The 14,332-nt window shown below is 36.7% G+C and overlaps 1 protein-coding gene across 5 annotated transcripts in view; it reads left to right on the top strand.

Annotated features, from left to right (window-relative positions):
- N4BP2 (NEDD4 binding protein 2) overlaps positions 1 to 14,332 on the top strand; it is a 96,237-nt gene that overhangs the window by 54,430 nt on the left and 27,475 nt on the right. For all 5 annotated transcript variants that reach the window (XM_058430164.1, XM_058430162.1, XM_032135406.2 and 2 more), the window contains 6 exons: positions 93 to 169; positions 4,861 to 5,016; positions 6,903 to 9,280; positions 10,092 to 10,177; positions 11,135 to 11,180; positions 13,089 to 13,285. In XM_058430164.1, the coding sequence (XP_058286147.1) occupies positions 93 to 169; positions 4,861 to 5,016; positions 6,903 to 9,280; positions 10,092 to 10,177; positions 11,135 to 11,180; positions 13,089 to 13,285 (2,940 nt within the window). The remainder of the gene's footprint in view (positions 1 to 92; positions 170 to 4,860; positions 5,017 to 6,902; positions 9,281 to 10,091; positions 10,178 to 11,134; positions 11,181 to 13,088; positions 13,286 to 14,332) is intronic.

Genomic DNA, 14,332 nt, shown 5'->3' with positions numbered 1-14,332 from the left:
CTTTACATTTTACATGTTATAAATTTGGGAACAATAATTTTAATTTCTTGGAAATACCTATTTTAAAATGTTTTTGTCTTTGTTGTATGTAGTCTCAGAAACACAAATATAAAGTCCTTTTTCGGGAACCAGACACATGGTGGAAGTTTAAACCAAAGGAACTTGCAAGGTAAAACTTGGAGGCTACCTAACATGCTTTTTATATAACGGCAGACAGACAAGGTCCATCTAGATTTTTGCCTTTGTAAATGATGAATGAATTGATTAGATTGTAACTTCATTTCTATTGCTTACAGCTTTTTGTCCAGTTTTATGAAGAGTTTGTGTTTCTAAAATTGAGTTAATTTACAGTAAAAATTCCCCTTGTATTATATATTCTGTTTCTTATTACCTTTTTTGAGTTTTTATTATTTATTTATTTACGTATTTATTTATTTAAATATAGAGACAGGGTTTTGCCATGTTACCCAGGCTGGTCTTGAACTCCTGGCCTCAAGCGATCCTCCTGCCTCTGCCTCCCAAAGTGCTGGGACCACAGGTGTGAGCCACCATGCCCAGCCTGTACTTTATTACTTTGAATCATATGTTAATATCTAAAACTAGAACAGACCCTAGGATTTGGCACACCTGAACTATGTGCTACTGGGAGATGTGGATTGTTGTAGCTGCTTAGTGACTTAGAGCACTGGAAGGTAGTACGGATGTAGAGATGGAAAAGGTAGCAAATATCCAGCTGTCCAGATATCTCACTCCATGCCTGCCTCCTGCCTCCCACTATGGCTATACTTTTTTCTTTATTCAGTTGGTTGACTTGAATAAAAATGTTAGTCAAGGCATGGACGTACAATGTGTTTTGCTTTGTGTTTTTTACTTCCATGGAGATAGCCCTAACTTCATTTTGGTTAGGCTATTTTTTTTTCTTGGCAATTTCAACTACCTTTAGTACTAAAGGACAACCTAATTTTAGTAAATTCACAGTGTTGTGTGAACATCACCCCTATGTAATTTCAGAACTTTTCCATTTCCTCCAAAGAAGCCCTATGCCTACAAGCAGTTACTCTGGTTCCCCCCTCCTCTTGGCAACCACTAATGTGTGTTCTGTATTTATGGGTTTTCCTGTTGTGTATACTGCATATAAATGGAACATACAATATGTGGCTGTTTGTGTCTGGCATCTTTTCACTTAGCATAATGTTTTTAAGGCTCATTCATGTTGTAGCATGTGTCACTACTTCCTTTTCATTTCCTTTTGAAAGATTACTGAGTTTGGTTTTCTGATATTTCATTTAGGATTTTTGCATCTTTATAAATAAATGAGATTGACCTACAGTTTTTTTTTTTATTCCTTGACTTGTCTTGCCTCACTGTGATATCATAGTTTTAGGATCATGAAATTAATTGGGAAGTGTCTCCTCTTTTCTTCTTTTCTAGGTTTATCTAAGTTTGAATGTTAGAATTTACTTTAAAAATTCTTTGGATCTGATGTTTTCTTTGTGAGAATGTTTAGTTGGAATTTTTCCGTTATAGCAACGTTTCCAAATTTATTAAGACTTTATTAAAGCAATTATAGTAGTCTCTTACTGTTTACACATCTACTGTGTTAGCAGTTAAGTTCCCTCCTGCAATCTTAGTATGTTTATCTTCCTTCTTTTTTCTTTATTATTCTCATCAGAGATCAGATTTTTTAATTAGCCTTTTCAGATAAACAAGTCTCAGCTTTATTTGAACTCCATTGTAAGTTTTTTAATGTTTAATTAATTTCTGCTTCTCATTATTCTACCTTTATTGCTTTAAAAAATCAATTTTCCTTTTTTTATTCTCTTGTGTTTTAAACTTCTCTATTTGAAGGTTTAGGTCATTTTCTAATATGACGTTTGATGTTAAAATTTCCCTATGTATGCCAGGTGTGGTGGCTCCTGCCTGTGATCCCAGTACTTTGGGAGGCTGAGGCAGGAGGATTTCTTGAGCCCAGGAGTTTGAGATTAGTCTGGGCACAGAGTGGGACCCTGATTCTACAAAAAATAAAAAAATTAGCTGGGTATAGTGGCGTGTGCCTGTGGTCCCAGGTACTCTGATGCTGAGGTGGCAGGATTGCTGTAGCCTGGGAGGTCGAGGCTGTGATGAGCTGTGATTGTGCCATTGCACTCCAGCCTGGGCAACAGAGCGAGACTCTGTCTTCCAAGAAAATAAAATTTTCCTATGTATTATTTCAGCTGCTCTCATAATTTTAATATATAATACTTTATTTTTGTTTTATTTAGTTATTTTCTAGTTTGCATTATAATTAATTTCGTTCTTTAACTCTTGGGTTATTTAGTACTGTGTTTTTAAATTTCTGAACAGATGAGTGTTTTGTCTTTTATAAAAATTGGTTTTCAACTTAACTACAATAGGTCAGGTTGTGTAGTTTGTACGATACTAATTCACTGATATTTTTAAGATTTTTTTGGCCTAGTTAAGTGTTGATTTTTTTATACATTTCATATTTGCTTGATAAGAATGTACATGATTACAATGTGTTAATATATCCATTAAATCATGCTTATTGTTACTCATATCTCCTATATTTGAGAGATGAATGTTGAAATCTCCCTTTATTATGTTGAAGTTCTCCTTATAATTCTGCCTATGTTTGCTTTGTATATTTGGAGGGTAGTTTTTGAAATGTATACAAGCTTAAGATTTTTATATTACCCTAATTAATTGAACCTTTTATTATTTTCTAGTGATTTTCTTTTGTCTTTAGTAGTGATTTTTGTTGTAAAGTGTAATTTGTCTAATATTGATAGACCTACATCAGCCTCCTTTTAGTTAGTATTTGTTATTTCTTTTTTCATACTTTGAATATTTTTATGTTCGATGTATCTCTTGTAAGCATGATGGCTGGATTTTTCGAAATCCACTCTGTCGACCTTGACTTTTAACTGATAAACTTAGTTCTTTTATGGTTATTTTGGTTATTCATATAATTGATCTTGTTTCTTACAATTATTCATATAATTGATCTTGTCTCATTCTGTGCTTTTTGTTTATCTCACCTTTTCTGTGATTGTTCTTCTATTATAGAAAATGATGTAGTTGGATTTTTTTTTCCTATCATGCGTTATTTAAATTTTTTTTTTTTTTTTCGAGACGGAGTCTCGCTCTTTCACCCAGGCTGGAGTGCAGTGGCGCGATCTCGGCTCACTGCAGGCTCCGCGCCCCAGGGTTCAGGCCATTCTCCTGCCTCAGCCTCCCGCGTAGCTGGGACTACAGGCGCCCGCCACCTCGCCCGGCTAATTTTTTGTATTTTTAGTGGAGACGGGGTTTCACCGTGTTAGCCAGGATGGTCTCGATCTCCTGACCTCGTGATCCGCCCGTCTTGGCCTCCCAAAGTGCTGGGATTACAGGCGTGAGCCACCGCGCCTGGCCTTAAAATTTTTAAAACTGTTTCCAAATTTTGTATTAAATTTTTTTCTTCTCTACTAATTTGGGAATCATGTATACTATTTTTGTTCTTTTAGTGGTTACCTTGCAAGTTTTATCATGCAGACTTTAAATCTAAAGTCAAACCGTTTTCTTGGCTTTCCTCCTCACGCATACGAAGACTTTAAAACATTGTAATTCTGACACTTGCCTCCCTCTCAATTTACATGCTGTCATTGTCCAGAATATACAGGTAGTGTTTGTTTTCACTTATTCATCTAGTTATTGCTTTCTGCTTCATTTTTTTCTTGCATCATATACCTTTCATCTGGGAATTTCCTTCTGCCTGATGTTCATCTTTGAGAATTTTCTTTACAGTAAGGGTCTGCTTGGTGTCAAATTCTTTTTTTAAAATCTGCAAATCTTTTTATTGCCCTCATTCTTGTAAGATACTTTTGCTGGATATGTATATTCTATACTGACAGTTATTTTCTGTTGTCGAAGATAACACTTGAAGTCAGCTGTCATTCTAATTGTTTCTTTGTAGATAGTTTTGAAATGATTTTTTAAAATTTCTGGTTGCTTTTAATATCATCTCTTTGTCTTTGGTGAATGACAATTTCAGTACTATGTTTCTAGTTATGGATTTCTTATTTTTTATCTTGTTTGGCATTTGTTGGCTTCTGAAATTAAGGGATTGGTGTTTTTCATCAGTTCTGGAAAATTCTCAGCATTTTTCTTTACATTGCTTCCGTCCCATGCATTCTCTTCTCTTTCCGGGACTTAGATTAGATATATACTAGAACTTTTGGCTCTGGCTCCTATGACTCTTAACCTCTCTTTCATATTTTCTATCTCTTTGCTTCTCTGTGATCTGAAACCAGACAAGATCGAGGTAGGTAAATATGAAAGCCAGATTTGCCCAACTGGCAAATGCATATTATTCCTGGGATCCAGTCACAAAGCCTTGAATTCAACCCAAGACAGGAAAGTTGCAATTGAGATGTTTTCATTAAGACCAAACCTTTGAGGAGCTTAAAGCATAACATCTGGCCTCCTGGCAGGTATAAACCTAGATGCTGTGTGAAAGAACTCCGAGTTGAAGGCCTCAGAATTCTCATATATTAAGTTCAACCAAATATGAGCTTATAATAAAAAACATTTTTAAAAAAGCCACCATGAGTGAAAACACAAACAACTAACTTCATATTTGAGCATCTAGAAACTTCAAATACTAGAATATTTTTTCTTTGTTTGAACTTAAAGTGTGTAATTTAAGAAATCCTTAACAAAATGAAAATTAGAATCCAGTTGTATATATTGTGGTCACAATAAAGCAGCTTTGATATTCTTATCTATTAGAAATATATTATTGTTTTTCTAGGCATATGTTCTGATTTTTAAAAACTTAATTATCAATATTCCTTCAACCCTTTTCTCCCCTGGAATTTTCAGGCGTAACATTCATGGGATAAGCAAAGAAAAAATAACAAGAATGTTGGAACATTATCAGCGTTTTGTTTCAGTGCCAATAATTATGAGTTCTTCGGTTCCAGAGAAAATTGAACGTATTGAGTTGTGTGCATATTCTTGTGAGGATAGAAGCACTAGGTAGGTTAAAATGCCTTATGTACGAAATTCAATTTGAAATATAATTGTTAAAAAGTATAATTTTGGAGCTTGTGGAATCATTGCTGATAAACTTTAAAAATAAGGTGGACTTGGCCGGGTGTGGTGGCTCACACCTGTAATCCCAGCACTTTGGGAGGCCGAGGCAGGTGGATCACCTGAGGTCAGGAGTTCGAGACCAGCCTGACCAACATGGAGAAACCCCGCCTCTACTAAAAGTACAGAATTAGCCGGGCTGGTGCGCATGCCTGTAATCTCAGCTGCTTGGGAGGCTGAGGTAGGAGAATTGCTTGAACCCAGGAGGCAGAGGTTGCGGTGAGCTGAGATTACGCCATTGCATTCCACCCTGGGCAACAAGAGCGAAACTCCATCTCAAAAAATAAAAAAATCAATAAGGTGGACTTTTGTTATTTTTAAGGGTTTAGTTATAGTCTTACCTGGAGTGGGATGTATGTAGTTATCAAGAGAGGTACGAGTTCATATGAGAGATGACATGACAGTTCTTTTATTGTCCTCAGAGTTTTGTGAGTCCGTGATGATGCTATGAATTCTCCTGCCAGTTTTACGTGATGCTCGCTGCTAATCCAGTATTTCCCTTATCTTCTCGCTGTTATTATTTTGTATCCACTCAAATCACTTCTTAATTTCCTTAAGTTTTAATGAAAATACTCTTTCAAGCTAGTGTTATAAAAATTATTAACGGTACACTTTTACCAAGTAATACAAGTCATGGCCTTCTGACAGTTTGCAATCCAAGGTAGCACTGATTCTGTTTAGCAATGAAGACACATAAACAAGTGAATAAATAAAAACAGCATTAATTGACAGACAGAGTAAAGAAGAAACCAGAGGTCTGAATTATCCGTATGTTATGATGGTAAGGGATAGAGAGGCTCTGTTAAAAAGGAGTTGGGAATAGGGAAGAGAAAATTTATAAATGCTTTTTTTATTGAGAAACAGTGTTGCAAAGTGGTTAAGAGCATGGACTTCTTGAGCTATATTTCCTGGGTTCAAAGTCCCAAAGCTTTGTAATCTCTGACAAGTTACAAAATCTTTCTGTACTTCAGCTCTTCATTTCTAAAATGCCAATAATAACACTCTGCTCATAAAAATCTTATAAGGATTATGAATTAGTACATGCAAGAGACTTAAAGTAGCATCATCTAACACATAGAAAACTCAGCGTTAGGTATGATTTCACTTAGGAAGGCATCCTGCGAGAGTTGGGACTTCGAGCACTCCTGAAGTTAAAAAAAAAAGGAAACGTGTTGACAAATTTAATCGAGAAAAATTAACTGAAGTTGAGAGTATAATGATTTGCACAAGTGCTCTGAGTCTGAAATTAACATTAAGTATGGCTTTAAAAAATCTTACCAAATGACATTTCAAAGGAAAGCTCTTTTTCTCTAATTTCTCTTAATCGGGCAAACAGCGTTGGTTGGCCCTTTGTGACTTTGTAAATGAAGCTTCCTCTGTATCAGACCTATTTTACATATGCTTAGCTATGTAAAACTAAGGTCAGAAAGAAGCCAGGAAAGTGGTGTCCTCTCCTGGGAACAAATTCAGAGCTTTAACTTTAATGCATAATTAACACCTAAACTGAAAATCTCATATGTACTATTCAATTTAAAAAAAAGTTTGCTTCATATATGCCAAGCATCATGCTAGGTAATGGGGTTACAACAATGTAATGTGTTCATAGTGTATTAGAGAAAGATCAAAATTAGCTTTTATAATTTTAATGTAGTTTATTTATAAAATTTTCAGAACAACTGTTAAGTGCCCTGTCAATTCATGCTTCTTTAAATCATAATATTGATGGCAGCATAAGAGACTTTCTCATGATACTCTTTAAAATAATCTTACAGCCCAAGAGACAATGAAGATATTCTCTCTGAAAAAGAAGAAAATATTTTATCTTCATCTTTGAAGCATCTAGAGTTCATTGAAGAGAAGAATCTTGACATAACCAAAGAAACAATGTTACCTGAGAATGTTACGTATCTCTCTAATGCAGATTTAAACAAAAGAAGAAAAGAAATAAGTGATATGAGTCCTAGCATTCAAAGTGCTTTAATTCTGGAAACTCCACATATGTATTTTTCTGACTCTGAAAGCAAACTCCAAGCAACAGACAAAAGTGAAGAAGAGCAAATAGAAATGGTGGCTGTAAAAGGGTATAGTAAAACTGACACAGATAGTTCTATGGAGAGAGTATCACCTATTACTTGCTGTAGTGAAAATCATCAAGAGGACTGTGATCTTACAAATACTGGACCACTTCAAAATGAAAAATCCTCACCTGGTGAAATAGTGGAAGAAAGAGCAACAGTAAAGAAAAAAGCCTTTGGGAAACAAAAAAGCAAATCGACTTTGGAAAAGTTCCCAAGACATGAGCTATCAAATTTTGTTGGTGACTGGCCAGTTGATAAGACTATTGGTCAGAGGACAAAAAGGAACAGAAAAACTGAAAAAACTTCATCTGTACAAAGTGACAAAAAGTATAATTACCCTCAGTCACGCAAATTAGTTAACAGTGTATCTGTGAATATAGATTGTGTCCAGCAACGAGGATCTCCACATGAAAGTGTAGAGGATGGCACAAAGTCACAGTGTGATGATGCTTCAGAGCCACTCGATAGCTATAAATACGATGCTTATAAAAATATTGAAAAAAACTCATTCAACATTGTGGGTGACTGGCCTTCATCTGATTCTTTAGCTCAGAGGGAACACAGATCAAGAATGCCAAAGACTGGCTTAAGTGAGCCCAACCTAGAAATTGGAACAAATGACAAAATGAATGAAATACCCTTGTCTGCAGCACATGAGGCCTGTTGGGACACAAGCTCTCAAAAACTAAAGACATTGGGTAGCTCCAATCTAGGAAGTTCTGAAATGCTACTCAGTGAAATGACCTGTGAGAGTCAGACTTGTCTAAGTAAAAAGAGTCTTGGGCAACACACATCATTGCCTCTTACTTTTACCAATAGTGCACCAACTGTTTCTGGAGTAGCAGAACCACAAATGTTAGCTGAATGTCAAGAGCAAATGCCTAAGAGAGACCCTGGAAAAGAAATAGGCATGTGCACCCAGACTGAACCACAGGATTTTGCTCTTTTATGGAAAATAGAAAAGAATAAAATTAGCATTTCAGATTCTATCAAAGTATTAACAGGAAGATTAGATGGATTTAAGCCAAAACTTTTCAATATTAACACAAAATCAGATGTTCAAGAAGCAATTCCATATAGAGTAATGTATGATAAAAGCACGTTTGTTGAAGAAAGTGAGCTTACCAGTGCAGATGAATCTGAAAATCTTAACATTCTTTGTAAACTGTTTGGATCCTTTTCATTAGAAGCCCTGAAAGACTTATATGAAAGGTGTAATAAAGATATTATTTGGGCCACAAGCCTTTTGTTGGATTCTGAAACTAAGTTATGTGAGGATACAGAGTTTGAGAATTTCCAAAAATCGTGTGATGGATCACAAATTGGGCCTTTTTCTCTGGGGTTGAATTTGAAAGAAATGATTAGCCAGAGAGGAACTTTAGAGAATTGTAATTCTCCTGTGCCAGAGTTTAGCCATGGGATTGGTATTAGTAACGCTAACTCACAGTCTACTTGTGATGCAGAAAGAGGAAACTCAGAGCAGGCAGAAATGAGAGCTGTCACTCCTGAAAACCATGAATCAATGACAAGTATATTTCCCAGTGCTGCTGTGGGTCTAAAGAATAATAACGACATACTTCCTAACAGCCAGGAAGAACTTTTATATAGCAGTAAGCAGTCCTTTCCAGGTATTCTGAAAGCTACTACTCCTAAAGATATGAGTGAAACAGAAAAAAACCTAGTAGTCACAGAGACTGGAGACAACATACATTCTCCTTCACATTTCTCTGATATTTTTGACTTTGTATCTAGTACTTCAAATCTTGAATTAAATGAAGAAATTTATTTTACTGATTCTCTTGAAATAAAGAGAAATGAAAATTTTCCAAAGGATTATGTGAAATTTTCAGATGAAGAAGAATTTATGAATGAAGATGAGAAGGAAATGAAGGAAATTCTAATGGCAGGAAGTAGTTTATCAGCTGGAGTTAGTGGGGAAGATAAAACCGAGATATTGAATCCCACTCCAGCGATGGCCAAATCTCTGACCATAGACTGTCTGGAATTGGCATTACCCCCTGAACTGGCTTTTCAACTTAATGAATTATTTGGTCCTGTTGGTATTGATTCAGGTAAGGAAAAAGTAAATGATCGTGTGTGTGTCTTTGTGTGACTAGACTATAGAGGGTCCTATTTTTTTTTTTTTTTTTTCTGAGACGGAGTCTTGCTCTGTTGCCCAGGCTGGAGTGCAGTGCCTCAGTCTCGGCTCACTGCAACCTCTGCCTCCCAGGCTCAAGTGATTCTCCTGCCTCAGCCTCCATAGTAGCTGGGATTATAGGCATGTGCCACCATACCTGGCTAGAGAGTTCTATTTTGGTCGTAAAATTATATTCTATGTTACCTGAAATGCAAAAGTAATTTTATGTTGCCTAACTTCACATAGTGCCTTATTTTTGACACATTTCTGGAGGACTTTAAAAAATACAATAGGAAGAAATAGAGACTATTTATATGGAGTTTGTATTTATCCTATACATAGTTTGAACGTTTTCTCTGGTATTTACTTCACACTTAATTGTACGGATGAACCTTTTAAAATCCTTTGGTGCTACTCCAGATACATTTAAGACAAGATTAATGTTTTAGAACATATTTATTGAAAAGTCTTGACTAATAGAAATGAATAAACATATTTAGACTCATGGAAAGGAATAACTTAGATTTACTGTGAAGCTTTGTATAACTGCAGTAGTCAAGAAGTGTGAAGGCAATAACATAGCATATAACATAAATAAAAATACTCTAAGATTTAGTAAATAGAAGCGTAAGTTAGGAATTAATAATACAAGTTAGTTTTGTGATGCATGAGGTGGTTTAGTATGTTTTCTGCAAATATATAATGAGTAATAATTACATTTTCTTCCCTCCCCCTTCCCCTACAAGGGTCTCTAACAGTTGAAGATTGTGTGGTTCATATAGATCTGAATCTGGCGAAAGTGATTCATGAGAAATGGAAAGAATCTGTAATGGTTGGTAGGCTTCTTTTTATAAAGAGCTCCTTTTTTGTCCATTTTGAACCTTTGAATTTCAGTAAAATCTACCACATAATATTAAGGAGTTCTATTGAATTTTGACTTTGAGATGGAAGAGTTCTATTGAATTTTGACTTTGAGAGAGAATGAACTTGTACCACTTAACAAATTACTGTCTTTTTTTTTTCTGTCTTTTCAGTAGTTTAAATATTTCCAAACAGCCAAATTATATAATTAGCGATGGAGCTCATTGTGATTGTTGATTTTTTTAACCTTTTTTTCTATTTTAGAGACAGTGTCTAGCTCCGTTGCCCTGGTTGAGTGCAGTGGCACAGTCATAGCTCACTGCAGCCTTGAACTACCGGGCACACGATCCTTCTGCCTTAGCCTCTAGAGTAGGTAGGACTATACAGGTGCCTGCCACCACACCTAGGTAATTTTTTTTTTTTTTTTTTTTTTTTTTTTATAGAGGCGAGGTCTCACTATGTTGCCCAGGTTGGTTTTGAATTCCTGGCTTTAAGTGATCCTCCTGCCTTGGCCTCCCAAAGTGTTGGGATTATAGGCATGAACCACTGTGCCTGACCTGTTTTTTTTTTTTTTAAGAAAAAAATTATAAACAGTGAGTTTTTCACTCCTGGAATTAAAGACTTCAATGCTGATTGGTTAAATTTCAAAGACAGTTTTTATTTAAAAACTTTTTTTCAGACCATTCTCCATAACAAGAAATTTTTTTTTAAAATGCTGTATTTTTACCATTCTAGAAGTGGAAACAATATGTAGCTGTAGTCATACTTCATAATTTTCATTATCTAACTTTATTGTTTTACTTAGATTAAGAATGGTTTATAGTTACACGAGGAGAAATGATTTCTAGAGAAAAATAATATAACCTTGTGTCCTTGTTTACTAATGCACTCCCTGTTTGCCAATCTCTTGCCTGGCTTTCGTGTTTAGGAGCGACAAAGACAAGAAGAGGTGTCTTGTGGCAAGTTTATGCAAGGTAAAGCACATGTTTTTATTTCTAACGTCTTAATGTTGAAACTTGGTGTGTGTGTTTGAATTTTAACTCATTCTAAATTACTTCCACAAAATACGGTACCCACAAATTTTGATTTGAAAATAAAAGTTTTATTTATTTATTTATTTATTTATTTAGAGATGGAGTCTTGCTCTGTCACCCAGGCTAGAGTGCAGTGATGCCGTTTTACCTTACTGCAACCTCTGCCTCCTGGGTTCAAGCAATTCTCCTGCCTCAGCCTCCTGAGTAACTGGGACTACAGGTGCGTGCCACCACGCCTGGCTAATTTTTGTATTTTTAGTAGAGATGGGTTTCACCGTATTGGTCAGGCTGGTCTTGAACTCCTGACCTCAGGTGATCCACCCGCCTCGGCCTCCCAAAGTGCTGGGGTTACAGGCATGGGCCACCGCACCCAGCCAGTTCTTTAAAAATATTTAATATTTTATTGATATGAAATAAAATAAAACTTAAAGGGGAAAAAAGCCCCTATAATATGTATTGAACTTTCATGAGTGCTGTGGAACTCCTAGGGTATGCTCTCAAAGTATTTCCTGTTGAGGTTTTGCTCTGCATGAAAGAAAACTTTTGGTTTGAGAGCAGTAGAGTGTTCATGTGTTTGATCAAGAACATCATTGAAATATTACTTGGTTATTCAAAGTTTTAATTGATGTCAGTATTGTTAGACCACAAAACCCAGCCTGCCTTTTGGTACATCCTGTCAACTTGAAAATATTTGATTCCAGATGACTTCTCTTAGTGTTGTCTTCAGTGACTGTTGTGGGGTGGCAGACCTGTTACTAAGCATCCTCCTTTTGTGTCTGAGTTCCTCCACATGCCTCTGTTGTCCACTCCACACTGGGACCAAGGCAAGGAGTTCCACCTTGAAGATTCTTAGGATCCACTTTGGTCCAGACCTGTGTTCATGTCATAGCCTCAAGAGCTACAGCTGATGTAGGGATAGAGGTGCCCAAAGGATGGTGTGCAAATGCCAGTGTCTATTGTTTCTTCAGTCTCTAGGACAGCAGAGGAATATATCAGAATGTGTTGATACTCCTCTGAGAAGTAGAAATGTTACACATTAAATTGTTGTGAACTTCGTAGAATGTTCAGTTCCTTATTTTGAATATCATTTGCCCACTCTTTATTGTGTGCCTTCACTGAGTTACAGGTTTGCCAAAGTAATCGATCTTCTTGGTCCTTAGAATGGGCGGCCAGAGCTGACTGTAGCTGTTATGGTTGCTCACTTCCAGCTGGCTATAACTTCCTCTGTTTACCAGTGTCCTGTATACATGTCACTATATTTTGGGTTGATATGATATGAAAAAGAGTGGGAAGCATTGAGTCAGTTTAAAATTATACACAGACTGGCCAGGTGCGGTGGCTCACGCCTGTAATCCCAGCACTTTGGGAGGCCGAGGCAGGTGAATCACCTGAGGTCAGGAGTTCAAGACCAGCCTGGCCAACATGGTGAAACCCCGTCTCTATTAAAAATACAAAAATTAGCCGGGCATGGTGGCGGGCACCTGTAATCCCAGCTACTTGGGAGGCTGAGGCAGGAGAATCGCTTGAACCTGGGAGGCAGAGGTTGCAGTGAGCCGAGATTGCGCCATTGCACTCCAGCCTGGGCAACAGAGCAAGACTCCGTCTCAAAAAAAAAAAAAAATTATACACAGATCATTACTCTTTTAAAATATTGCTACATTAACACACACTATTTCTTACTTGCAATGACGTGAAGATGTATTTTACAACTTCAGAGTTGTGTTATATTTACAAACTGAAAATTAAAAAACTATTCCCTTGGTCTCTGAGGTAAATGTAACAGAATGAATAATGTTTAATTTATACATTTATTGTTGAGAGTATGACAGTATTTATACTACTTTGTAGATCCTTCCTTGGTTGGACATACCGGGCTTGATAATCCCGAACAAAAATCATCTCAGAGAACAGGCAAAAAATTACTGAAGACTTTAACAGCATCTGAAATGCTACCTTTATTGGATCATTGGAATACTCAAACTAAAAAAGTATCACTCAGAGAGATAATGTCAGAAGAAATTGCCTTACAGGAAAAACATAATTTGGTATGAATTAATATAAATATTAAGCTACTGCCTCTGATTCTGGTTTATTGTGTGTGTTTACTTTGTGATTTTTTCCAAAGTATTTTCTAGTCTAGAATCCATATTTAACCTGATTGAATTTAATGTTAAAATTGAAAAATGTTTTAAGTATAATTTGAAGCTGGAGGTTTTTGCTTCAGGGAAATTAGTTAATACTCAACTATAAGCCATCCATGTTAAGTTTGTGTTGTTTCAGATTTAATTTTATAGGTGATTGAGCTGCATCTTTCTTTTTCTTTACCTTTTTTTTTTTTTTTTTTTTTTGATACATGGTCTTGGCTCTGTTGCCCACACTAGACTACAGTGGTGTGATCACAGCTCTTGGAAGCCTTGACCTCCGGGGCTCAAGCGATCCTCCCACCTCAGCCTCCTGAGTAACGGGGACTACCATGCCTGGGTATTTTTTTTTTTTTTTTTGAGATGGAGTCTCGCTTTGTTGCCCAGGCTGGAGTGCAGTGATATAATCTTGGCTCACTGCAACCTCCATCTTTCGGGTTCAAGCGATTCTCCTGCCTCAGCCTCCCAAGAATCAGGGACTACAGATGTGTGCCACCATGCCTGGCTAATTTTTAGTAATTTTAGTAGAGACGGGGTTTCACCATGTTGGCCAGGCTGGTCTTGAACTCCTGACCTCAGGTGATCCACGTGCCTCAGCCTCCTAAAGTGCTGGGATTACATGCATGAGCCACCATGCCCACGAATTTTTGAATTTATTATAGAGACAGTTTTGCCATGTTGCCCAGGCTGGTCTTGAGTTCTGGGGTCAGTGATCCACCTGCCTTGCCCTCCCAAAATGCTGGAATTAGAGGCATGAGCCACTGTGCCTGACCGGCTGCATCTTCTTCTTCTTCTTCTTCTTTTTTTTTTAAATTTTATTTGTTTGAAACAGGGTCTTGCTCTGTTGCCCAGGCTGGAGTGCAATGGTACAATAAGGCTCACTGCAGCCTCAACCTCCTGGGTTTAAATGAGCCTCCTGTCTTAGCCTCCCAAGTAGGTGGAACCACAGGC

The sequence above is a fragment of the Hylobates moloch genome, unplaced genomic scaffold (genome assembly GCF_009828535.3).
Source record: "Hylobates moloch isolate HMO894 unplaced genomic scaffold, HMol_V3 SCAFFOLD_17, whole genome shotgun sequence".
Classification (NCBI taxonomy): domain Eukaryota; kingdom Metazoa; phylum Chordata; class Mammalia; order Primates; family Hylobatidae; genus Hylobates; species Hylobates moloch.
The sequence above is the reverse complement of the archived record's forward strand: the minus strand, read 5'-3'. Positions and strand labels throughout refer to the sequence as shown.